A 26,639-nucleotide genomic window follows, 5' to 3' on the forward strand; every position below is an offset into this window, starting at 1 on the left:
TGGTGGTGTATCACTGCGTAGGGTCCAAGATGTAATAAAGCTGTGAGCCTACAGAGGCATGCAGGTGCAGTAAAGATATGTTATTGACTTTCATTATGTTCTGTCTTTTATTGCAGTGTCTTTTCCTCACATGCCTGGTTCTGCTGGTCCGTGGTCCAGCCTGGTAGATGCCTCCAAACCGTGGGACTACTATCCCAGAAGAGAGAAGGACAGGGAACGTGACAGGGAGCGAGAGCGTGATAGGGATCGGGACAGAGAGCGAGATCGTGAGCGAGTCCGTGAGAGGGAACGGGACAGAGAACGTGAACGTGATCACAGCCCAAGCACAGGCGCATATAATAGGTGAATAGTTTTGAATGGAACATTTGCCATTGGTTTTCTTCTAGAGCAACACAATTGGTACCACCAATCTTCATGCCAAGCCAGTGAGAGCTGTTATATTGTTGTACCTTATGGTATCCATTATACGTACACAATTTATCAAATTGCCAGTCCCCATTCCAGTTTTTACTGAGCTGTATGAAGGGTCTGCTCTGTCAGCTTGTTGTTTCAGCCTTGTTTAAATCTAGATTATTCTCCATTTTTAGTTGGGAGTCCATAGTGCTGATTCCTGTGAATCCAAGCTGAGCCAAAGGAACTTGCTCCGGTTTCAAAGGCACCCACAATTTGCTATGAATATATATCCAAGATATATGTCCCAAGGCTTTATAGTTAAAAAAATAGTTTTTATTGCAGTTTACATTTAAAATAGTACATACTGACCCCGCATGGCTCACCTTACGCTTTTCATACCCTCCGGTACTTAGTCATGGGTGTCTCTTGACACCTATGACTTAAGTACAGGAGGGTATGAAACGTGTAAAGTGGGCCATACAGGGTCATATAGATTGTAGTAAATCTAGATTATTCTTTTGCTATCTGGCCATGATTTATAACCCCCAGCACTTTTACTGTAGCATCCTGATGTCCTAGCAACTTTTTTCACTGGTATTGAGTTCAGCTACGACCTAAAATGAACGCATAGTTGCAGTTGAAACAGACCCTTAAAGGAGAAGGAAAGCTACAAAGGCAGTTTACTGCTGATAGATTCACCACAACAGTGCAAGCTATAACACTATATTTATTCTGTAGAGTGCTTTACCATACCTGAGAAAGCAGCTCTAGACACTCTCTTGTTTAGGATAGCAGCTGCCATATTAGCTTGCTGTGACATCACTTCCTGCCTGAGTCTGCCTGCTCCAGCATAGCTCTGAACTCAGATTCAAGCAGGGAGGTGAGGGATAGAGAGGAGCAAACTGAGCATGCCCAAGCCCTGGAGGTTTAAGCTGAAAACAGGAAGTCTGATACAGAAGCCCATGAGTACACAATAGAAGGAAAGAAATGCTGTGTTTATTTTGACAGAGGACTCAGAGCAGCATTACTTTGAGGGTTTACTGGTGTATTTTCATAGATCTTTCTGATAAAGCGTACTTAATTTTAGTCTTTCCTGATTTTTCATATGAAACAATGCACTGGTTATACACACAATTCAGAAGATTGTGTGATATTTTTAAGGAATCCTTTTATGCTGTGTCATGTACTGAATCATTTGCAAAGCTTTTCCCTGAGTTCATATGTATCCATTTATTGGTAGGTAATTTACTGGCCAGTACAGCCCTCCAGCAACAAAGAACCGCCATAGTTTTGACAATGTGGCTAATTGAGTAATACTTTGCTGAAATCCGTGATGTCACAACAGTGTCTGTTTTGTGTTTGCAGCTCACATATATGATGGCCGTCTTCTGCTTTTGGTTAGAGCTCCAGAATTTCCCTTATTTTTCCCTCCTTCTTTTGTTTCCCAGTTCCTAGTGATTGTATATATCCATCTCCCCTCCTTTAGCAGTTGGAAGGTGTTCATATGGTAGTCATTAACCTGACTGCGCGAATGCAGAATATAGAATATTTCGTTGCCTATAAAAAAGACCCGCTAGGAGTCACTGTTGACTTTGTACCATGGTACAATGTATGTTTGTTAGGAAAAAGTTTCTCTCCTGTAGTTTGTGGTGGGGGATAAATGCAGAGCATCAAAATGCAGATTAGATGCTAGTAACCAGAATATTTTTGTTTTCTTCTCTGAAGTCGCTGTGTTCTGGTTCTGTAAATGGCGTGTGCTTCATGTTGCAAATTATACGGTCAGTGTTTTTGGAGTTGAGAAAGCATTTCCACATCTGTTGAACAGGCAGCTTGATCGGAAGCCAAAAACAGGCAAGATGGCTGCTTAACCCATTCACTGCTTTAGGGTTTTTGCGTTGCTCTGAATGGGTTAAAGGAAAACTATACCCCCAAAATGAACACTTAAGCAACAGATAGATCAAATTAAGTGACGTATTAAAGAATCTTACCAAACTGGTATATATATTTAAGTAAATATTATCCTTTTACATCTCTTGCATTGAACCACCATTTTGTGATGGTCTGTGTGCTGCCTCAGACCTCACCTGACCAGAAATACTGCAGCTCTAAGGGTAGGACTACATGGGTGTTTTCAGTAAGCATAGGATTAAATGGGCGTTTGTCACAATCCGACGCGCTGTACAAAAACGCAGGCATCAAGTCGGATGCAACCGAAATAAGGTAAGATATACAAATGTCTTGTGGTGTTGCAGTGTTGATCCGACACAACACGACTGTCTGATGCAAATGCCGAACGATGTGTCTGCATCCGATAGCCATGTCGCGACTGATCAACGCTGCAACTCCATCCAACATTTACATAACTTACCTTATTTCAGTCGCATCTGACTTGGCGCTTGCCTTTTTGCGCAGTGCCTCGAATCGCGCTGAAAACGCCCGTGAAATCCTACTCTAACTGTAACAGGAAGAAGTGCGGAACCAAAAGAAACAACTGTCTTCTAATTAGCTTATGTGAACTAAAGTATGGTTTATTTGGTGTGTTTGTGTGCACCGTGAATCGTAGGATCCTGGGGGCGGCCCTTATCTTTTAAAACGGCAATTTTCTATTTATGATTACCCAATGGCACATACTACTAAAAATTTATATTATTATGAAAATGGTTTATTAACATGAAGCAGGGTTTTACATATGAGCTGTTTTATGCAATATCTTTTTTATAGAGACCTACATTGTTTGGGGGGTATAGTTTTCCTTTCAGCACGGGGGTGATGAACTGGAAGCTCCTTTGTGGCTTAATAGATAACAGACCAGGCCAATTCTCTGTGCTATTACCAGCTATGAAAACACAGAGGTATTTAAGGAGAGATTTTAGCTCTTGCACAACTCCCGCCCCTTTACTTTTTCTTTAAATTAGCCCCTGGCCATATGCCTTTCTCTGACTAGTGATTAAAGACAGTCCTGGGGTTACGGGCAGGAGGAGCTGCAGAGACTCTGCCATACATTTTCCACTTCAGTGGATTTATTTTCAGACAGGGCTGCACTTTTCTAAAACACCATTTAATGAGCGCAAACGATTTGGGTACAATTTTCTTCTGAAACGAAGCTGGTGCGAAGGATCATTTTAAAGCAAGCTGTTTGCCAGCCAAAGTAAATTGATATTTCCAGCTTGAATTTAGACAGGTTTCTAAATTTAACGCAATGAGATGGTTTCCATTAGCACCACGGTTATCTATCCGCTGTATTTAAAGAGCCAGATACAAGAAAAGAAAGGAAAAAGTGGCACAAGAATTAGGGATGCACCGAATCCCCTATTTTGGATTGGCTGAACCCCCGAATCCTTTGCGAAAGATTCAGCGGAGAACCGAATCCTAATTTGCATATGCAAATTAGAGGTGGGAAGGGGAAAACATTTTTTACTTCCTTGTTTTGTGACACGGCGCACAATGTCCCTCCCGCCCCTAATTTGCATATACAAATTAGGATTCGGTTCAGCCACGCAGAAGGTTCGGCCGAATCAGAATCCTGCTGAAAAAGGCTGAATCCTGGATTCAGTGCATCCCTAACAAGAATATTTACAGATCATGTTTATGGCACGGAGCCTTTTCGCGTGTGCGCAGTTGGGACCATTATGGTATTTGTGCCTAAAACTCTGAAAATTGAAGAATGAAAAGAAGAGTATCCAAAAATACCGAAGATGTTGCCAGAGAGCTCCACTGAGCTACTCTGCATGAATATGCCAAGGTACAGATATAGATAGATATATACTAGACATTAAGCCCGTTAAATTAACGGGCGCTAGAACGGGCCGCCAGAGATGGTCCGTGGGGCACATGCGCAGTAGCGCAAACCCACAGACACAGGGACTGGACGCAGAGACACTTCAACTTTATTATATAGGATATATAAATCTTTCAGTAGGGCAGCACACCGCTTCTTTGTGTATATCCCCGGGTGCAAGGTAAAGTCATTCCATATGTTATCCAGAAAGCTCCAAATTACAGGAAGGTTGTCTCCCATTTTATCTAAATAATCCAAAATTTTTTTCTCTGTAATAATAAAACAGTAGCTTGTACTTGATCCAAACTAAGATATAATTAATCCTTATTGGAGGCAAAACCAGCCTATTGGGTTTATTTAATGTTTTTCTAGTAGACTTAAGGTATGAAGCTCCAAATTACAGAAATATCCATTATCCAGAAAACCCCAGGTCCTGAGGTTTCTCAATAACAAGTCTCATACCTGTACCATTATAAATTCAGTTTTTACAAATGGTGGGCAGTCAGGAAAGGTTGGCATTTATATTGTGGAATGTCAGTGCCAAGAGCTCCACATTTCTAGCCCTGAACATCTGATTTCAACATGTTGCTCTAGTGTTTTTCTTTCCCCCCCAACCTACGCTTCTTGGGGTGAAGATTCGTTCCCCTTCCCACCAGTCAGCTGCTTTTACTTAGAGCTTGTATTTACATTGTATCGCAGATGTTGTGCTTAAAACAATTGATCTAATTAATGCCTTGTTCTTCTCTGTGCTCTCTGGGAGAAGAAGACATTTACTCTTGGGTAACCTGTTACTTTATCTGGAGGAGAGATTGTAGCCACTGAGGGTCTCCGGGTGGCCGTACACTGGCTCATGCAGTAAATATCATAACCGTTATTTAATGGGTTGACTATATTAAGTGTAGCATATAACAGGGTGGGTCTTATTTATAACTTGGGGAAAAAGTGGACAGTTCAGATTCTAATTATAAGCCTTTTATCCCGATCAGAGTAAAAAATCACATGGTTTTATGCAAATTCTGCAAGTTAAATGCCCTTAGCTTCCTACTCACAGAAAATATACACCTTTGACATTTCGTGATATTGTTGGACTTGTACCAATAACCTTTATTCAGTTTTCTACTTTTACATATGTAGGCACGGGATGGGGCAGCCATGAGAAAAGAAAATCTGGTTATTTATAAAAAGAAAAATTAGAAGATTAGTTAAAGGTGTGTTTGGAGACCAAGTTAATCTGAAGGGATTATCTTTTATTGTTCAATAAAATAATCCACTTTAAAACCTGGCCAGCCAGGAATTTACATATAACAATATAAATATATCAATATATAAATACAAGATTAAAAAAAGAGGAAAAAATTGTATTCAAAACATTTCAGGTCGCTTATTATAAATCAGTGATATAAATTATTAACCAGAAGTCTCCTAGGTTAAATTTAGGTGATTCCCCCAGTCTTATAACAGCTACAATGTAGAGTTATAGTTCTCCAACTTGGGTACACTATGGTGTGAGTTACAGTTCTCCAACTCAGCAGTTGAATGTGGAATAATTTGCCCAATTGGGTTATATTTAGATTCCCCTAGTCTTAGAACAACTACAATGTAGAACAAGAATGGATGTGAGTTATAGTTCTCCAACTTGGGTATATTATGGTGTGAGTTACAGTTCTCCAACTCTATAGTCAATTGTAGAATAACTTGCCCAATTGGATAGTCAGGCTAATTGTGTTGAGATATATGGGGTTAATTCGTTATCCTCAAAAGGACGATGGGGATTTAAGGTGTGATCCAGACGAGTTAAAATTTCCCTGAATGCCACAATACCTTTATTAATAAAAAGAAAAATGGCAGATCCTTGTTAAAGGAGAAGGAAAGGCTAAAACTAAGTAAGCTTTATCAGAAAGGTCTATATATAAATACACCATTAAACCCTCAAAGTAAAGCTGCTCCGAGTCCTTTGTTAAAAATAAACACAGCGTTTCTTTCCTTCTATTGTGTACTCATGGGCTTCTGTATCAGACTGCCTGCCTTCAGTTTAAACCTCCAGGGCTAGGGCTTGAGCATGCTCAGTTTGCTCCTCTCTCCCTTCCTCCTCCCCTCCCTGCTGTAATCTGAGCCCAGAGATAAGAGTGAGCAGGGATAGTGATGTCACACCAAGCTAATACTGCAGCTGCTATCCTAAACAAACTGAGAGCTTCTAGCGCTGTTTACTCAGATATGGTAAAGCATTCTGCATAATAAATAGTGTTATAGCTTGCACTATTGTGGCTAATCTATTGCCAATAAACTGCTTCGGTAGCTTTCCTTCTTCTTTAAGGGTCCAGTTTTCCTGCTCAATTGATCCTGCTTACAGACCCCACCAATACATTATCAATCACTTTCCCCCCCGAACATTTACAGGCTTATTTAATAGGTCTTTCCTGCAGTCAAGGTAATGTCACTGCCAAATCCTACTGATTGCCACAGGCTGCCTAACTTATTCATATGGGAATAGGGAGCAGCTAATGTGCTCAGAATCTGTTCTAAGCCCCCTGAACTAGTGTGCCCAGGGTACAGCGTCCTGGGGTGGGGTACCTGTGGGTTACCCGCAAAAACTTGTGGCACCCTGCTGGTTGCGGGTATAGATGCGGGTCGTGCCGCGAGTCTTCTCCATATCTGATTACGCCTACTTCTGATGATGTCACTTCCAGTTTACAATGACAGTTGATTCTTAATAGTCCGGGTTGGGTAGCGGGTCCAAGCAGGTAAGAATGTGGATTGCAGGTTGCGGGTACGGGTTGCGGGACCTGCGCAGGACTCTAGCCCAGGGCATAGCTTTTAACCTAGCTGGGTAAATTGTAGTTTTTCTTTAAATTTAGACCCACCCCCGTTCCTTTGTACATATCATTATGTGAATAAAATATCCAATGCAGAGAGCATCTTGCCATGTTGCTAGGCTTGTGCTTTCTCTTTGTGCCTAACTCTGTTCCTATCCCACAGCGAGGAAGAGCGATACAGGTACAAGGAATATAGCGAGCGGACAGAAAGAACAGAAAGGAGCTACGAGCGTCACCGAGAGAGAATCAGCAGAGAAAAAGAGGAAAGGCACCGGGAGAGGCGGCATCGAGAGAAAGAGGAGGCGCCACGTCACAAATCATCCCGGAGGTACTACATTTATTTACTCTTGTTACTTTTAATACTCATTTTATAGATTGTGCATGTTTGTGTAACTTCTCCATATGCATGTGGTTATGTATGGACTTTATACACACAGTGCAGATTCTGATGTCTCTTCCCGTGTCCTTAGCAGCAGCAGGCGCCGCCACGACAGCGAAGAGGGCGACAGTCACAGAAGACACAAACACAAAAAGTCCAAAAGAAGCAAAGAAGGGAAAGATGCTGGCGCTGAACCTGCCCAGGAATCCGAAAGTGTTGAATCCACCAATGCCGATTAGGCACGCATGACCCAACCACTCAGGTCCTTAAGCCATTACATGAGTGTTGAAAGTAAATATTTTTCCCCAGTTTAGAGAAAAAGATAATTATAGTGGTTCAATCGTTTGACTTTTTTTTTCCCACTTGTTTTCGAAATTGCTCTTTTTTTTTCTGAAAAATACACTTTGTTTTCTCTGTTTAGATCCCAGTCTTTTTCTGTCTTGCAGTCTTTTGTTTTGATGTGCATTTGTTTAGTAAAAAAATTTGATTCTGAATTTTTGTCATTTTATATGTTTACCACTAGTAAATCCTAGTTAGTTAAATCATAGTTAAATCTGGTTTCTGTATTAGTATAAAGTTGGTCCACTCCATTCTGCTAAACCAGCCTCTACTTATCTGGGAAGGCTTGTGTGCATTCATATGTAAGTGGTTGGGCACTGATATTAGGCCTGGCGTGCACCACAGCTCCAATTTATCTTACAGGTGTTTAGTTGGCTTAAAGGAGAACTAAAGCCTAACTAAAAAAGTAGCTAGAAATGTTGTACATGATGTTTTGGGCTTCTGTACCAGTCCCAGGCAACCACAACCATTTAGCAGTAAAGATCTGTGTCTCCAAAGATGCCCCAGTAGCTCCCCATCTTCTTTTCTGCTGATTCACTGCACATGCTCTGTGCTGCTGTCACTTACTGAGCTTAGGGACCCACTCACAATATACAGTACACATAGAATAGAAATGTCACAATATAAGACTCATTAGTAATTAATACAGATAATTACAACATGGCAGTACAGAAACCAGTACAATTAGCATCAGAATTTAATAATCAGCCCTGTAGCATCAGCTTATATTACAGACCAACCTCATTTTCTGATGGATAATTAGTGACGACCCCTAAGCTTAGCTTCTCAATAGCTGCTCAGAGCCCACTGAGCATGTGAGGGTCACAGACACTTTCCAAGATGGTGACCCCCCTGTGACAAGTCTGAAGTCCTGGATCATTGCTGCTATTGACAAGCTGAAACTTTAGGCTGCTGCAATGAGTTCAGTATATAAAATATGCTTTTTATAGCCATATTTAGTTTTAGGGTTTAGTTCTCCTTTAATGGCAGAGCTTTGTCAAGTTTTTTTCACTCTAATCACCACAAACTCATTCAGTATACGTATGCTGAAACAGCAAAGGACCTTCTCCTAAACTGTTGCTGCAAAAGGGGTTGCATGGAATTTTCAAGAATGTCTGTGTATGAGGAGGGTGAGGGGAGGCTGAGGCATGGGAGGCCTCAGTGTAGCTTAGAGGCCTATTTATCAAAATTCAAATTTGTGAGGTTTAAATTTGAGGTTTAAATTTGAGGTTTAAATTTTTTTTCTACTTTGAATAAATTTACAAAAAAAAATGTGATTATGAAATAAAAATACTTGATTAAATACAATTGAGAAAAAAGCTTGAATGCCTCAAATTTCAAGTTTATATGCCCATAAAATTCGAAATTGTGAGTTTACAAACTCAAATTTAAAAAAAAAAAAAAAAAAAATAGCTTGAATTTTGCCTAGGACAATTCCCATTGACTTCTACATGAACTTTTAGATGTAGATTTTTTACATTCGACTTTCGGGGTTTTTTTATTTTTTTGCTTAATAAATACCAAACCTTTGTGTTTTTGAAAATATAATTCGAATTAGTTTGTTTTTATGCAAAAAATTTAACTGTGACAAAAATTCAAATTTGAACTGATAAATCCACCCCCTTACAAAAGAATAGTTAAAGGGATAGTCATGGGAAAACTTTTTTTTTTCTTCAAAACATGTCAGTTAATAGTGCTGCTACAGCTGAATTCTGCACTGAAATTAGTTTCTCAAAAGAGCAAACAGATTTTTTTATATTTAATTTTGAAATCTGACATGGGGCTAGACATATTGTCAATTTCCCAGCTGCCACCAGTCATGTGACTTGCGCTCTGATAAACTTCAATCACTCTTTACTGCTGTACTGCAAGTTGGAGTGATATCACCCCCCTCCCTTCCCCCCCCCCAGCAGCCAAACAAAAGAACAATGGGAAGGTAACCAGATAACAGCTCCCTAACACAAGATAACAGCTGCCTGGTAGATCTAAGAACAACACTCAATAGTAAAAACCCATGTCTCACTGAGACACATTCAGTTACATTGAGTAGGAGAAACAAGTCGTGGCTCTTTCTGAAATCAGTTTGTAAGAGTTAGTACCCAGAAATCCATGTTTGGAGAACCTCTGGCTCCGTTATGAAATGGTAAGTAACTATGGGGCAAATTCACTAAGCGCTGAAAATGCGCTAGTGAAGGCTTCGCCAGGAGTAGTTTCACCAGGGCTGCGCAAATTCACGAAGATCCGAAGTTGTGCACCAGTTACTGAATGGTTGCGAAGTTGCACTATTGATAATACGATAAGCAGTTTGAAGTTACGCTAGCGATGCCTATTTAGCATACGGCGTGAAGTTAAAGTACAATGGACGTATATGCTGCAGCAACTACATTACACTACACAAGGCCAGGGAAACTTAATAAAATTAAATAGAGGTCTTATATTCTCCTACACATGTGTCCACTGTATAGTTTAGGTGCCAAATGTAAGGGGGAAGGAGGGTTCCCCAAAAAAAATTTACCATCTTTTTCAGCCTATCATCCAATAAAATGTAAAAAAACAAACTCCTTTCTACTCTATTGCACTTCGCCTGGTCTGAGCTGGCTATGTTCCGTAAAATCCGCAACTTACTGAATTAGCGTAGATACGTCCCTTCGCGAGAGTGCAACTTTGTCTGGCGTAAGGGTGCCAAGTACCGTTAGTCTGTCTACTTCGCTAGCGAATTTACGCCAGGGGCCGTTCGTAAAGTGGCAAAATGACATCACGCTGGCGAATTTTCACTAGCATTAGCCACTTCGCCCTTTAGTAAATTTGCCCCTATGTGTTTGGGTTCTGCAACAAAAGCAAAGCACCCATAGGAAAGCTACAGAAATATGTGGACATCATAAACTCTAGAGTGTCCAGGGGAGACTAGAACACAGGTCTGAAGCCACAAGTCATTACATCAATAACACACCAGAGTTTCAAATATAAATGAAATCCACTTTTATTGACAGCAAAAAATTATATTCACTTTGACACATTTTAAGAAACAATATATTTTTTTACAAAAAAATACTTTAACCAATGAGAGAAATATTTAAACATGGTTTCTGACTGTAGAAACCCCTTTTATCTAGATTAGAAAAATATTTTCAGTGGGTGATAACACGTTTCACTGAGACGTAACAACTTGGAACTCGCACGTCACAATTACAAAACAACAGATCCGAAGATAACGGTGTGCGGGTAGGGGGGTTGGAAACGGACCCACAAAACACTAGAGAAGGGTGTAAGGACAGAATTTGTTACTGAAAAGAAAATTGTGAGGCACGTCTGGGCGAGTGTTAAGGTGGCCATAGACGCACATATAATATCGAACAAAACGAATTTTCGTACGATATTCGGTGCGTGTATGGTGGGAGAAGAGCCGACCAATATCGGCAGAAGACATGGATATCGGTCGGCTTGTTGATCGGACTGAACGGAAAATTTTGATCGGGAGCCTTTAAAGGATAAGTACAACTTTAAATTAAATGAATGCAAAATTGATGAAGGGGCCATTGTAAACACTATTGCAATGTACATTCATTATTTATTCTTTTTTTATTGCAAGATATTAAGGGAAACGTTCTGTTAATCTGAAGGAATTTTGCTTCCACAGCGCCACCTGCTGTTAAGTTTCCCACCAGTCTGACCACCACGTAGTCAAGGAAGTTGTCAGGAGAAGGAAAGAGGCTGCTCTGATGTTCTCCTTAGGAATAATATTATAAACCTTTCTCACATCTTTCCTAAACAGAAGAACATCAGAGCAGCCTCTACTTCCTTGACTACTTGGTGGTCAGACTGGTGGGGAAACTGACCAGCAGGTGGCGCCGTTGTAACAAAATTAGTTTATATTAACAGTATGTTTCCCTTAGTATCTTGGAATGAAAAGAGAATAAATAATGAATGTAAATTACAATAGTACTTAGAATAGCCCCATTATCTTATTTTAAAGGGACCCAACATCGGCCATTGTTAGTGCTGAATAGTCAGATACAGGTAGAATTCTATTGTTTCTACTTGTATATCTGATGTATTAAAACAAATGATAATTCTTGGAAAGATTATTTCCAAGAAAGATCGTAATTGTTACGTCTATGGCCACCTTTAGTCTGGCAGAATAAAGTGAGTTACTGCATCAGTGAATATGGAATTGGTCATTTTGTTACCTCTTTAAAAAGAATTGTGGTCCCGTCTGCTATTCACAATCTTCACGTGTCAGGCAGTGATGTTCAACTTGTTGCACTAACTAAATACAACTCCCAGGATTCTAGAGCCTTTGGCTGGAAGTCAACAAGATTTGAAGGACTACAATTTGCCCATCTTTGCTTTATAGGATGCCCTATAGATTTCTTACACTTCTAGAAGTCATTATAACACGGTACATTAATTTACATTTGTACATCATTCATCAGCGTATTCTTTACATTAAACACTAAAGATGTAACACTGCAAGTTTAGTAGCACATTAAAGTACAAATGCCAGAGTTTATGAGGATATAGACTTCATGGACCAATGTCTGTTTCTCAGTCGGAATTATGTGCAGATATTTTTCATAGTAAAACAACCTATCAAGTAGTATAGAATATTGGCTGGATATATCCATTACCATATGTGCATGGGGGTGACTGTACTGTTTAAAATTATATCAGTCCTTGAACCGAAGCCAAATCCTAATTTACATATGCAAATTAGGGGTGGGTTGGGAAATCACGTGACTTTTGTCACAAAACAAGGAAGTAACAAAATTTTCCCCTTCCCACCCCTAATTTTCATATGCAAATTAGGGTTCAGTTGGTATTCGGCCGAATCTTTCACAAAGGATTCGAGGGTTCGGCCGAATCCAAAATAGTGGATTCAGTGCATCCCTAATATATATATATATATATATAATATATATATATAAATATATATATATACGGGCTGTATTTTTCAGGCAGATCTCGTTCGGGCAGTTTAAAAAATCCCGTCGGATGGCGGCAACATCTGTGCGTTTATACAGTCCCGCGATCTGAATGCCCGTATCGGATGCATTATGATCCCACGGGGCCCACGATCGGATCAGCCCGATATTGCCCACTTCAATGTGGGGCATCGACAAACGAGCGGATCTCTATGTCTATGGCCACCTTCAGTCACAATAGCCCAGTGCCAGAACTAGGGGTAGACAGAAGAGGAACCTGCCTAGGGCGCAATGAAAGGGGGCGCTGTCTTCTGCCAACCCCTAGTCAATGTTCACTGCTCTTTCTCCTCCCCACTGGCTCTTTTCCCTCCCTTCGGGCGCTTTTTTCCTTCCTTCCCTCCCACCCTTACCCTCTGGCACTCTCCCCTCCCTCTCCGTCACTTTCCCCTCCATCTTAGCTCCGGCGCTGTCCCCTGCTCTCCCCTCCGGTGCTTTTTCCCTCCCTCTCCCTTACCCTCTGGCACTCTCTCCTCCCTCTCTAGCACTTACCTATCCATCTTCGCTCCGGCGCTGTTCCCTGCTCTCCCCTCCAGTGCTTTTTTCCCTCCCTCTCCCTTACCCCGTGGCACTCTGCCCTCCCTTTTCGGCACTTTCCCCTCCATCTTAGCTCAGGCGCTGTCTCCTGCTCTCCCTTCCGGTGCTTTTTTCCCTCTCCCTTACCCTCTGGCACTCTCCCCTCCCTCTTCGGCGCTTTCCCCTCCATCTTAGCTCAGGTGCTGTCCCCTGCTCTGCCCTCCGGTGCTTTTTTCCCTCCCTCTCCCTTACCCCGTGGCACTCTGCCCTCCCTTTTCGGCACTTTCCCCTCCATTTTAGCTCAGGTGCTGTCGCCTGCTCTCCCCTCCGATGCTTTTTTCCCTCCCTCTCCCTTACCCTCTGACACTCTCCCCTCCCTCTCCGGCGCTTTCCCCTCCATCTTAGCTCCAGCGCTGTCCCTTGCTCTCCCCTCCGGTGCTTTGCGCATACTGCGTTCGGCCGCGAGCACAGAGGGGAGCACAGTGGCTGGCCGGGTAGCCTAGGGCACCCAGTCGGATTGGCCTGGCACTGCAATAGCCATAGCATAGCTGATGTAAAATTTCATCATAATAGCAGTGACCTGTAAGAAATAAGCCTATAAAGCAGTATTTCCTAGCAGCTTGCTCAGGGGTTGACACGGACCAGTTCAGCTAGGAAGTCATAGTCTGGTTACAATCATCAGTGTATCTTTATTATGATTGTCTATTGTAGGAAAAAACCTTAAGGGGTTCATTGAGACCCACATACCAAACACCACCTATTTTTGGTCCTCACCAAAAGGCTACGAATCCAACGTTATAAACTTAATAAAAATAATTCACCTCCCTTACATTTAAATATGAAGGTATTAAGTCATCTTTAGAGCTTGATGACCAACCTATTAGCGACTATTACTATGGCTATATTACAGCAGGGGTACATAATTCCCTATATATCAGACTTGGCCCTATTTTATTACATTTTTATCTTAAAAGTGTTTATGTTAAAATCATTGTGAAAAACAATATGATTTGAGGCTTGCCTTCTGCTTTTACGTGAACCTGTTTAGTAAAATAAATATATAAAAATATACAAATAGAAAATACCCTCCTGATAAAATGCTTGTCAGAGATGAACTTAGATGTTAAACAGAAAGGGAAATGAACATGTAGCACGTTAAACACAAAGAGGTGAGATTCCTAGCGCAGAGGCAGTACTTTTGGTGGTGATTTTGGCAGAAAACTTTATTTTATCAATATTTCCAAGTCAATATTGAACATTTGGCAAGCTGTAAACTTGGTGGCACCAGTATTTCAGACTTTCCTAGCTTTTCCCTGGCTAAGGGGTCAAAAGCAATTCTTATCTCTTTTCCAGGAAATAATTCTAAGTTCCTAACATCTTTGCTGCCATGGTGGTATTGGACAGCTTGTGAATGAAATAAGTGGACATTTGCACTATTCTACAAATCTCTGAATTCTGTTCCACAATCTAACAATTTTCAAATGAAACACCAAGGGGCACATTTACCTAGGGTTGAATATCGAGGGTTAATTAACCCTCGATATTTGACTGCCGAATTAAAATCCTTCGACTTCGAATATCGAAGTCGAAGGATTTTGCGCAAATCGTTCGATCGAACGATTAAATCCTTAGAATCGAACGATTCGAAGGATTTTAATCCATCGATCGAAGGATTATCCTTCGATCAGAAAAGTGTTAGCAAGCCTATGGGGACCTTCCCCATAGGCTAACATTGGCCTCGGTAGGTTTTAGGTGGCGAACTAGGGGGGTCGAAGAAATTTTTAAAGAGACAGTACTTCGATTATCGAATAGTCAAATATTCAAACGATTTTTAGTTCGAATCGTTCGATTCGAAGTCGAAGGTTGTAGTCGAAGTAGCCAATTCGATGGTCGAAGTAGCCAAAAAAAACAGTCGAAAATCTATTTTTCCTCTATTTTCCTCTATTCCTTCACTCGAGCTTGGTGAATGGGCCCGCAAGTCTACGAAATCAGTTGTATAGCAGAATGACTGGACTTTATCCAGACAATATATGAGTTGCTGGTGCTTAACTGGGTACAAATATTGCACATTTCATAACAGGCTCATTAAATAACTCATATAAGGGATGTCTAACCAGCCGGGGAGCTGTAGTTCTGCTGGAGCCCCTTACACTGTCTAACAACCATTCCTATAGTAGAGAAATTTGATTAAGAATATTTCATTGACTGTTCAATTCTCTCCATACTGTAAAATGTCATTAAACACATCACAAATGTTACAGTCAGCCGACCAACCCACAAGTTGGCTAATTCAAAGCTATGAACGTTTACAGAGCTGCAATTTTGACACAACCAGTATTACTAGCATGTAATATTCACTTGCCAACACTTGAAAAAACCACCGACAAAAACCATTGGACGACAAATTATCATATCAAGCGCATCTATTCTAGCTCTTTTAATGCAGGTGGACAAGCAGTTTACCTGTGGGGTCTAGTGATGGGCGAATAAATTCAGCAGGCACAAAACTGTGGTGAATTTCCACATTTCGCGGCCAGTGGATAAATCTGCCGCGCATGTCAGTATAGTCGCGCACATAAAAATTGTCTTGCGTCAAAATTATTCGGACACTCATTGACTTTAATGCATTTGGACAAAATAGGCGCACGTATAAAAATGGTCATGGGCGTCAAATTTGAAGTGCGTCAAAATAATTTTGACGTCCATTGACTTAAGTGTGTTTTTCGCAAATTTTTTGGCAAAGCGAAACGGGACAAATTCACCCATCACTAGTGGTGTCCCAGAACTGCACACGTCCATTTTATACCCAAAACAGATGAAAGATGCAAGTGTTCAACAAATACCCTTAAAAGAAGCTGGAATTTTATCTGGAATGTGTATTACAGGAACATCTCTTCTGTAAACTAAACCCTTTGCTAGGGATGGAGGTTCCTCTGGTGTCCTGGGTTTCTTCTTACAAGTAGGATCCAGGCCATGACACTATGGTAAGAACAACTCTTCCTTTGATTTCTTTCAGCATCCTCACTAAGGAGTTATATGGCATCCCCGACGTGCATCTTCCATTCACTTCAAGAAGGAGGTCACCACATCTGAGAAGAAATAAAAGACTGTCAAAATAAAGTTACAGCATTTAGACAGAATATTAAATATGCTGCTTCATTTCTCCTGCTGAAAAGCCATGTGTTCTTCTCATATGAAGACTTGTTTGACTTATTTCTTCTTCACTCCTCCTATTGTAAGCCTATTTTGGTCCCTTCTACTGAACTTCATAACAGAGCCCTGCTGTGGCTTAATAAGGAATATCCAAGAGGGCTTTATCTTTAGGACAATTGTCACCCTTTTAAAATTCATATGCATGAGTGATATGACTTCTAACATAATCAGGTAAAGATAACTTAATCAGGTGGGTGGCCAAACCAGGCAAAAGATCCTTTCTTTAAGGGTCAGGACACACAGGCAGATTCGGGGAAATTAATCTCCTCTTTTTTGGGGCGACTAATCTCCCTGAACTGCCTCTCCCGGCAGGATGGCACTCGGCAAGATTCATTTTCTGAAGTCACCCGAAGTTGCCTGGCGAGAAAACTTCGGCGACTTCGGAAAACGAAGCGCTCTGAGTGCTAGGGGAGGCAGTTTGGGGTGATTAGTTGCCCCAAAGAAGAGGAGATTTGTCCCTGAATCTGCCTGTGTGCCCTGACCCTTAGTAAGCTTGTCAATCAAGAAGATCTTGTTCCTCTCAACTTCCAGCTACTGGGCCTAAAAATAAGAGGCAAGACTTGTCCCCACTTTCCCTCCCAGTGCAGGAAAGTAAAGTGAAACCCCATCAACCATCAAATTTTAGCATTTCAGACCAAATATAATTATAAATACATAAGAGTTCATTATACACAGAGAGTTTCATTAGGAGGTAAGAAAGGAGTTGATGTATAATGTTTATAAAGTAATGCAATAGGCACGCCATATTTCTAAACAAATATCCTATGTACTGGGAATATGGCGCCTAATGTGGGGGTACTGCTGTGTGTGTGATACAGCAGGGTCCCCATTCCTAACTGTACATTGTTATCAATGTGAATTAAGATAAACTAATCATTTTGTACAATACTCAGGGGCCGATTCACTAACTTCGAGTGAAGGATTCGAAGTAAAAAAACTTAAAATTTCCAAGTGTTTTTTGGGCTACTTCGACCATCGAATGGGCTACTACGACCTTCGACTTCGAATCGAATGATTCGAACTAAAAATCATTCGACTATTCGACCATTCGATCGTCGAAGTACTGTCTCTTTAAGAAAAAACTTCGACCCCCCGCCATCTAAAAGCTACCGAACTCAATGTTAGCCTATGTGGGAAGGTCCCCATAGGCTTGCCTAAGTTTTTTTGGTCGAAGGATAATCCTTCGATCGATGGATTAAAATATTTCGAATCGTTCGATTCAAAGGATTTTATCGTTCGATCGAAGGATTATTTGCGAACTATTTGCGCTAAAATCCTTCGCCTTCAATATTCGAAGGATTTTAATTCCCAGTCGAATATCGAGGGTTAATTAACCCTCGATATTCTACCCTTGGTGAATCGGCCCCTAACTGTATATGCTGGGCACAATTTGGACTTTGAATACATCGGACACCTGCAATCGATTTCCAGTGCCAATACAATTACTAGACCTTTAAACCATGGGTGGATTTAATGATTAATACATTACCTGATTCTTCCGTCGTGATAAGCTGGTGTCCCCTCCAGTATGGATTTAATAAAGAAAGGCTTGATCCTGCTGCCGTCATCCGAACCTCCCACTATGCTGAATCCCAGGCTTCCAGCAGTATTCCTCCTCAGCACAACCTCTTTACAGCTGTACAAATAGCTGCAAGAGATGCACAAAAGCCATTATTTGCTGATTTACCAAAGTATTATTTGTGCCAGTTTTGTCATTCTGCCCAACACCAGTTAGTGGGATCCACATTCATTTATGGCTGTATCATATACAATACACTTTTATCAACCTGTCTTCACATGAAACTAAGTGTAGAGTCTATTGTTTAATAAAGTTTGTTTGGTATTAATGTGCAAATCCCCTAATTTCACACCTTGTAACTCAACGCTTACAGGCAGTAGGAATAGTACAGGGTGTAGGTGACAATTCATATTATGGTTATAGTTCAGAATTCGGAGTTCATAATTATCTATAGTAAGGAAATACCAATATCCAGTGCCCTCTAATGAAACTAAGCACATTGTTGACCTTATCTCCAATTACTGTTTCACATGTGCTGTGCTGCCCTCTGAATCTCTATTGTTCTTCTGCCTGTTTGTGCCTGTCCTCCCAGACTCCTTACCTTCCCCTTAAGACATTCCCTGAACGCTTACATTTTTTAATTAAAGGAGAAGGAAGGACCCTCAAAATAATGCTGCTCAAGAACTGGAAATAAATGCCCCCCAACAATAAGTTGTGGCGGACAAAAGAGATGGAGAACGTCGCAGCACTATTCAATAATACTCTCCGCAAATTTTAAAGAGTGTGAAACATTAAGTTATTATAGCAGGGATTGTTAAATAATGTATGACTTATCCATGACTATGACACATATGCTCAACCTCATTCAGACTTGGCTGCCTTGTTGTTAGGAATAACATCATAGGAAGACAATCAACAGACACACAATCACCCAGTTGTGCTGTAAATTAAATGATATGGCATTTACTACCCATAGAATGAATCTGCTATCTGGTTGCTAACTATGGCTGACCCTGACATACAGAAAGGCAGTACAGAAAGACTAATTGCAAAAACATTAAAAAAAAAAAAAGAAATCCACTTGCAAATTGTCTATTTTATATTAAAGGACCACAACAGTTTATTGCCAATAGATTAGTCACAATAGTGCAAACTATAACACTATATTTATTCTGCAGAATGCTTTACCATACTTGAGTAAACATCTCTAGATGCTCTCTATTTGTTTAGGATAGCAGCTGCCGTATTAGATTGTTGTGACATCACATTCTGCATGAGTCTCTCCCTGCTCACTCATAACTCTGGGCTCAGATAACAGCAGGGAGGGGAGGAGGGAGGTGGAAAAGGGAGTGGCAGAGGGAGAGGAGCAAACTGAGCATGCTCAAGACCTAGCCCTGGAGGTTTATGTTGAAACAGGAAGTCTGATACAGAAGCCCATGTGTACACAATAGAAGGAAAGAAATTAGGTGTTTATTTTGACAGAGGACTTAGAGCACTTTGAGGGTTTACTGGTGTATTTATATAGACCTTTCTGATAAAGATGACTTAGTTTTAGCCTTTCCTTCTCCTTTAAATATGAAATATCAGATGCCTCTTTAAAGGGGTTGTTCACCTTCAAACAACTAGTTGTTATCAGATAGATCACCAGAAATAACGACTTTTTCCAATGACTTTCTATTTTCTATGTGTCACGGTTTTTCTAATATTGAAGTATAAAGTGTCATTTCTCTCCTTCTGAAGCAGCTCTGGGAGGGGGGGTCGCCGATCCTGTAAACTGTTCTAAATTGATACATTTAGTTGATACATTTCTTATCTTTGTCCCTGCTGAGCAGAATCTCTGGGTTTCATTACAGGCAGCTGTTAGAATTGATACAATTGTTGCTAATACTCCAGAGATGCTGCTGAGAAATGTATCAACTAAATGTTGCAAAATTGTAACAGTTCAGAATCTGCACCTGGATTACTGAGCTGCCAGACTCAAACACCAGAGACAGGAACATTCAACTTTAAACTTAGATTTTGGAAAAAACGTAAAAAATAAATAATGGAAAGTAATTGGAAAAAGTCATTATTTCTAGGGAACAATCTAAAAACAACTAAATTGAAAAAAGTGTTTGGAAGGTGAACAACCCCTTTAAGAACTGCCCTAACGTCGAGGGATGTAATGTGAATCTATAAAATGGTGCAAGATGTGCATATAAGTGCTCACTGTAGAAAGAGAGTGGACTTAGTTGCACTAAACAGTCACAGGACAGAACCAGAAGAAGGAATATTGCTTCAGTACAGGTATGGGATCCATTATCCTGAAATCTCCAAATTACAGAATGGCCATCTCCCTTAGACTCAATTGTATCCAAATAATCCAAATGTTTAAAATGTATTTTCTCTTTCTCCGTAATATTAAAACAGTGCCTTATATTTGATCCAAACTAAGATATAATTTAAGCTTATTGGGTTAATTAAGGGGGTTATTTATGAAAGCCCGAATGCCAAAAAAAAACCTAGAAAAATTTGTGTGTTTTTTTTTTACTATAAAATCTGAATTTTTAGTGAAAAAAAAATGAGAATTTTTCAGGATTTTTTATACCCTGAGAATGAAAAAACTCCAAATCCGAAAATCTGTCATCTCAGACCTGTTAAAGTTGTATATAAGTCAATGGGAGAAGTCACAAAGATATCCTGATCTGCGCTGGGTTTCGTGCAATAATCCGAAGTTTTCTGGAGGGAAATCCGAAAAATTTGTAAGATTCGAATGTTCGCACGATTTTCACTATTTTTCCGAGTTTTTTCCAGCACAGAAAACTCTCGGGAAAATATATTGATAAATAAGGGGAAATAACCTGTGCGGGTTTGAAAACTGAGAAATGTTCAGATTTTGATAAATAACCCCCTTAATGTTTATGTGATTTTCTAGTAGACTTAAGGTATGAAGATCCAAATTACGGAAAGATCAGTTATCTGTAAAATCCTAGGTCCCAAGAGTTCTGGATAACAGAAACGTAGAATAATTTAAGGGGTTGAGTATTTGATACTTTCCTTATGGCAGTCATTCTCCATAGCTTTTCCTGCAGTGAGAGGGTCTCATGATGGATACCAACAAGTAATCATAACTGAGACTGTAATACAGTTTGGAAGAGATTTCCAAATACAAAAACAGGATGCTGGGCTACTGGAAATTCTTGTAGAATTTATTGTGGGGTTTATTGTGCAGGACTGATGAAACAAGCGTGGGGTTTTACTATCTCTCTCCTGTGTCCATGCACTACATATGCATCTTGTTACAGCCCCAAGCCATAACTAGGAGACACCTCCAGCAGCTCCGCTCCTCTGCTCTTAATCAGCAACTGTCACTTGGAAAAACAAGTTCTCCTGCAATAGCAGATTCTCGCACGTCAGGACATATGGTGTTTCTGAGAATCAAGACTGAACACTTGAAAAAGAGCCACTTTAGCTCGAAACATGTTGTGAATAAAATAACCTTGCAGCACAGTTTCTGCGGTTTTATGTTCCTGTTTGTCCACAATTCTAAAGACTTGGCATTTTCTGAGAATCAAGACTTTTCCAGGGAAGTCTTGAACACATTAGGCTATCTGAGGTATCACTGAAAAAAGCACTGGGCACATAGGCATGATTGACCATCCATTTCATTACCATGTAATATTGAGAAGTGCTACATTCTAAAACAGCAAAAAGTTGTGAATTTTCCCCAAAAAGTAAAGACCAAAATTATAATAAAAAGTTGAAATCATTTATTAGGACAGACAGGTGACCGCCTAACGCGTTTCGTGCCTACTGGGGCACTTATTCATAGGCTCAAGTGCAACATTCTTCATGTATAAGTAAAAATCTAAATCCCTTTTTAAGGGGTTGTTCCCCTTTAACTTAACTTTAAGTATAATGTAGAGAGGGATATTCTCAGACAATTTGCAATCGGTTTTCGTTTTTTCATCAATTGTGGTTTTTGACTTATTCAGCTTTTTATTCAGCAGCTTTTCAGTTTGCAATTTCAGCAATATGGTTGCTAGGGTCCAAATTACCATAACAGCTATGCCTTGATTTGAATAAGAGACTGGAATATGAATAGGAGAGGCCTGAATGAGTAATAAAAAGTAGCAATAACAATACATTTGTTGCCTTACAGTGACCCCCATTTGAAAGCTGAAAAGAGTCAGAAGAAGGCAAATAATTAAAAAAAAGAACTATAGAAAATAAATAATGGAGACCAATTGAAAAGTTGCCATTCTATAACATACTAAAAGTTAGCTTAAAGGTGAACCACCCCTTTAAGTTAATAATGTGATCACAGTGAGCAATTAATATTATATGTAATCACGTTGCATAATTTTTCATCTTTGTTTATGGGTCCAAGCTCCCCTTTGTGCTTTAACATTTGTTAAAAAAGTCAGACCAAACTAGAATCCACAATGTGACCTTATTTATTATGAAAAAAAGCTTGATTTAAATGGATCAGATAAAATCAAGCAAAAAAACTGAAATTGTACGATTTTTTCAGAGGTTTTGCAGAACTGTTTGATTTTTTTCTGGCTTTTTCGCGGAAAGCCAGAATTTTTAGGAAATAGTCACATTTTTGGGCCAATTCCAGCACAAAGCACAGACCACAGAAACTTCTAAATAGGATAGGGACCTCTCCCATTGACTTATATACAACCTCAGCAGATCTGAGATGCTGGATTTTCAGATTTGATCTTTTTGCAGCATCAGACTTTAGTAAATACCAAAAAATTTGAGTTAAAAAAACATGAACAATTAGGGGGTTATTTGCTAAACTCTGAATGCATAAATGATAAAATCTGACTTTTTAAAAATCTTTATTAAACCCCAAGGATGGAAAAGTCAGAATCTGAAAATCCGGCATCTCAGACCTGTCAAGGTTGCATATACAGTAAGTCAATGGGTGAAGTCGGGCAATACCCAAAAGTTTTAAGAGTTTTCGGGTGAAAATTACATAAAAATCGTGAAAATTTTGAAAGTCGGATGAAAAAGTCCAAAAAATTCATGAAAATCAGATTTTTTCCCGCAAAGCACATTTTCTGGAAAATTTAATATTAAATAAGCGTAAAAAACCCGAGCGGATTTGATCGGAGTTTGTAGCAGAAAGTACTGAGATAAATTCGGACTCTGATAAATAACCCCCTTAAAGTCCCCAATAACCCCAAAAAAGCCCAACTCGGACTTTAGTAAATAACCCTGAGGGGCAGATGTATCAAGGGTCGAATATCGAGGTTTAATTAACCCTCAATATTCGACTGCCAAATTAAAATCCTTCGACTTCAAAGTCGAAGGATTTTGCGCAATTCGTTTGATCGAACGATTGAAGGAATAATCGTTCGAACGATTCCAAGGATTTTAATCCATCGATCGAACGATTATCCGTCGATCAGAAAATTGTTAGCAAGCCTATGGGGACCCTCCCCATAGACTAACATTGGCCTCGGTAAGTTTTAGGTGGCGAACTAGGGGGTCGAAGAAATTTTTAAAGAGATAGTACTTCGATTATCGAATGGTCGAATATTCGAACGATTTTTAGTTCGAATCGTTAGATTCAAAGTCGAAGGTCGTAGTCAAAGGTCGAAGTAGCCAATTCGATGGTCGAAGTAGCCAAAAATCGAAAATCGAATTTTTTTTCCTCTATTTTCCTCTATTCCTTCACTCGAGCTTAGTGAATGGGCCCCTGAGTGTGCTAAAAGATAATTTAAACATTATTTAAACCCAATATATTTAAACCCAATAGGATTGTTTTGCTTCCAGTAAGGATTAATTATATCTTAGTTACTTGGGATCAACTACAAGGTACTGTTTGATTATTACAGAGAAATTTTTTAAATTATTTGATTAAAATTGAAAAATGGGAGATGGCTATTCTGTAATTTGGAGCTTTCTGGCTAATGGTTTCTGGAGAATGGAACCTATATCTGGTTCAATCTTGCAACTTTAGGGGCCAATGCCTAAAGCTTTGAGCACTTTGCCCTCCTATTTATGTCTGTATGTTATCCAGCGACAAAGAATGCAAGCTCTACAGGACAGGGACCTTCACACTATGGAATCTCTTACATGTTACTTATCTGGAAACCTGCTTCCAGAAAGCTTCAAATGATATGGTCTATCTCCTATAAAGTCAATTTTAATCAATCACATTTTAAAAAATGATTTCCTTTTTATCTGTAATAATAAAACAATACCTTGTACTTGATGGTAACTAAAGTACATGAATCCATATTGGTGGCAAAACCATCCTATTGCGTTCATTTGATATTTAAATATCATTTAGCAGACTTAAAGGGGTAGTCAAGTCTAAAATAGAACAAGGCTAGAAATGCTGTATTTTGTATACTAAACATAAACATGAACTTACTGTACCACAAGCCTAATCAAACAAATGATTTATGCTTTCAAAGTTGGCCACAGGGGGTCACCATCTTGTAACTTTGTTAAACATCTTTGCAAGACTAAGACTGTGCACATGCTCAGTGTGGTCTGGGCTGCTTAGGGATCATCATTAATTATCAAAACAGCACAAGTCAAATAATATCTGACAGAAGCCGATACAACAAGACTGATTAATAATCAGAATATGCAGACTGCACTGGCTCCTGTGTTGTCACGTAATCTAATGTGGATTTTATAGTTTTTGTATTGTTTAATACAAACTTTCTCAAACTCTGCAGAACCAGTGGCTGCAGCAAAATAATCCTCCAAATGGAATCCCAGTTTATCTGTTTAAATTTGGCTCCATGATCTTTGTCCCTGCAGCTGGAGTTGGAAACAGTAAAGGGGATGTAAAGCCAAAATAAAATCCTATACAAATCTTTACATAGTAACCGACTACTCTACAGGAAAACAAACAAAGCTGCTTGAGTTCTGCATGGCTGGGAAGTAAGGCGGGGGCTCCCCCTGCTGTTCATAAGTATGATTGTTTCCCTGCTCAGCAGTTAGGGACCGTCTGACAATTCCTATCCACAGCAGTAAATGAAGGGAGAATTTCACTGCATACAGTCAGGTTTCTTATAAAAACAGTACACATTTTTTATTTAAAGTATATTGGAGATAGGTTTCTTTTTCATTAAAGAAAGTAAAAATTGGATTTTATTTTTTTGCTTTTACATTTCATTTAAGATATGGGTGATCCAAATTATATAAAGACCTCTTCTCTGGAAAGGTCTCAAGCATTCTAGATAAAAGATCCTATTCTTTATATGCTAAATAAAAAAATCACTTTTCCTAAAAGTTTACAGCTGATCCACATTTATGGTACTTTTATACAGTAGACCCCCCCCCCCATGGAAATATACATAATTAAGATAAGAAATCTGGAAACAATACAAGAATGTCGCAATGCCCAATAGTTATAAATTGTAATGCAATAAAAAGGTTTATATTACATACTCGATTCATAAGCAGTTTTCCAGAACTGCCTGAGAAATCCCCCACCACCACCTTTTTATTTAATGTTTTTGAATTTAATGTATGGGGAAAGAAAAGAGAGATAGTAACCCTAAAAGAGCAGGACTAAATATTTCAGTCAAATTGCCTGGTAAGTCTCAGAGCTTAACAATAAGGCAGCCCCTATCACAATGATTCAGAGTGAAACCAAAATGGATTTTTTTAATATAAAAACTGTGGCCCCCAAATGAGTGTGTCTGAAAGATGGATGAAGAGTTAATGTTCAGGGAAATGGGCTTTCAGTGCATAATGTACATCTTGGCAGGAACACTAAAAAGAATTCCAGATGTGGAATCTTAGGCCTGCGAGGTCGCATAAGTTAACAATCAAGGTCACCAGGCACTAGAGTGAGTCGGTTACATTTGGTGAAAAAAAATAAAAAAAATTGATGCCTTCCATGGGGGATGGAGAATTTGGCTTAAATCCTGTTTAAATTTGCAATAGCACTGAATATTTATTTTATTACTGGTCATGAGTAATAGCAACCACAGAATTGATGTTTTTTTTAAAAAATTCTGCTTGTACAAAGTCAACATATTCTTTATATATGGGACTAATGTATACAAAGCATTGCTACATAGAGATAGAGACAGATACAGATGCTAGAGATAAAAAAATATAAATACAGTAAAATCATGAATATTTTTTTAGCAGGATTCAGATTCATCCAAAGTGCCTGGCCAAAGCAAATCCTTGAAATCATGTACCGTAACTTTGTCACACAAAAAAATGAAATTGTGCTTTTTTTTTTAACCATTCCTTGCCTGGTTCAGATCTCGCTTCAGAATCTCAAAATAGTGGATTCAGTACATACTTAATTAACTGTAATCATTCTTGGTTGGCATCATGCCCCTGCAATTTCCACAGTCACCAAGGATCATTTGATTGCAGCAGAGATCAATTTTTGTGCAACCATAATTACCGCTGAAGTCATAAATGAGCCCTATAATGTTTCCCAATGAAAATCAAACCTACCAAAACAAGATTTCATTTTTAACCACTGAATTCTATGGGGGGATATTTATTCATCTTTTAAGGGCATGTAAAGGCAAGAAAATAAAATCCAATTTGTACTTTCTTTAATGAAAAAGAAACCTATCTCCAATATACTTTAATTAAAAAATATGTACAGTTTTTATAAGACACCTGACTGTATGCAGTGAAATTCTCCCTTCATTTACTGCTGTGGATAGGAATTGTCAGACGGTCCCTAACTGCTGAGCAGGGAAACAATCATACTTCTGAACAG

The 26,639-nt window shown here is 39.4% G+C and overlaps 2 protein-coding genes across 12 annotated transcripts in view; one reads left to right on the forward strand and one right to left on the reverse strand.

The window, feature by feature from the left end:
* Nucleotides 1-7,857, forward strand: part of fip1l1.S (factor interacting with PAPOLA and CPSF1 S homeolog) — a 44,121-nt gene extending 36,264 nt beyond the window's left edge. For 4 of the 10 annotated variants that reach the window (XM_041575951.1, XM_041575945.1, XM_018238244.2 and 1 more), the window contains 3 exons: nt 117-342; nt 7,148-7,312; nt 7,422-7,857. In XM_041575951.1, the coding sequence (XP_041431885.1) occupies nt 117-342; nt 7,148-7,312; nt 7,422-7,602 (572 nt within the window). In that variant the 3' untranslated portion in view covers nt 7,603-7,857. 10 annotated transcript variants of the gene reach the window in all.
* Nucleotides 7,858-15,094: 7,237 nt separating this feature from the next.
* Nucleotides 15,095-26,639, reverse strand: part of lnx1.S (ligand of numb-protein X 1 S homeolog) — a 124,187-nt gene continuing 112,642 nt past the window's right edge. For both annotated transcript variants that reach the window (XM_018243141.2, XM_018243142.2), the window contains 2 exons: nt 17,900-18,058; nt 15,095-16,286 (listed from right to left, as the gene is read on the reverse strand). In XM_018243141.2, coding sequence (XP_018098630.1) covers nt 16,151-16,286; nt 17,900-18,058 — 295 coding nt within the window. In that variant the 3' untranslated portion in view covers nt 15,095-16,150. The remainder of the gene's footprint in view (nt 16,287-17,899; nt 18,059-26,639) is intronic.

This window comes from Xenopus laevis, chromosome 1S, assembly GCF_017654675.1.
Source record: "Xenopus laevis strain J_2021 chromosome 1S, Xenopus_laevis_v10.1, whole genome shotgun sequence".
Taxonomy (NCBI): Eukaryota; Metazoa; Chordata; class Amphibia; order Anura; family Pipidae; genus Xenopus; species Xenopus laevis.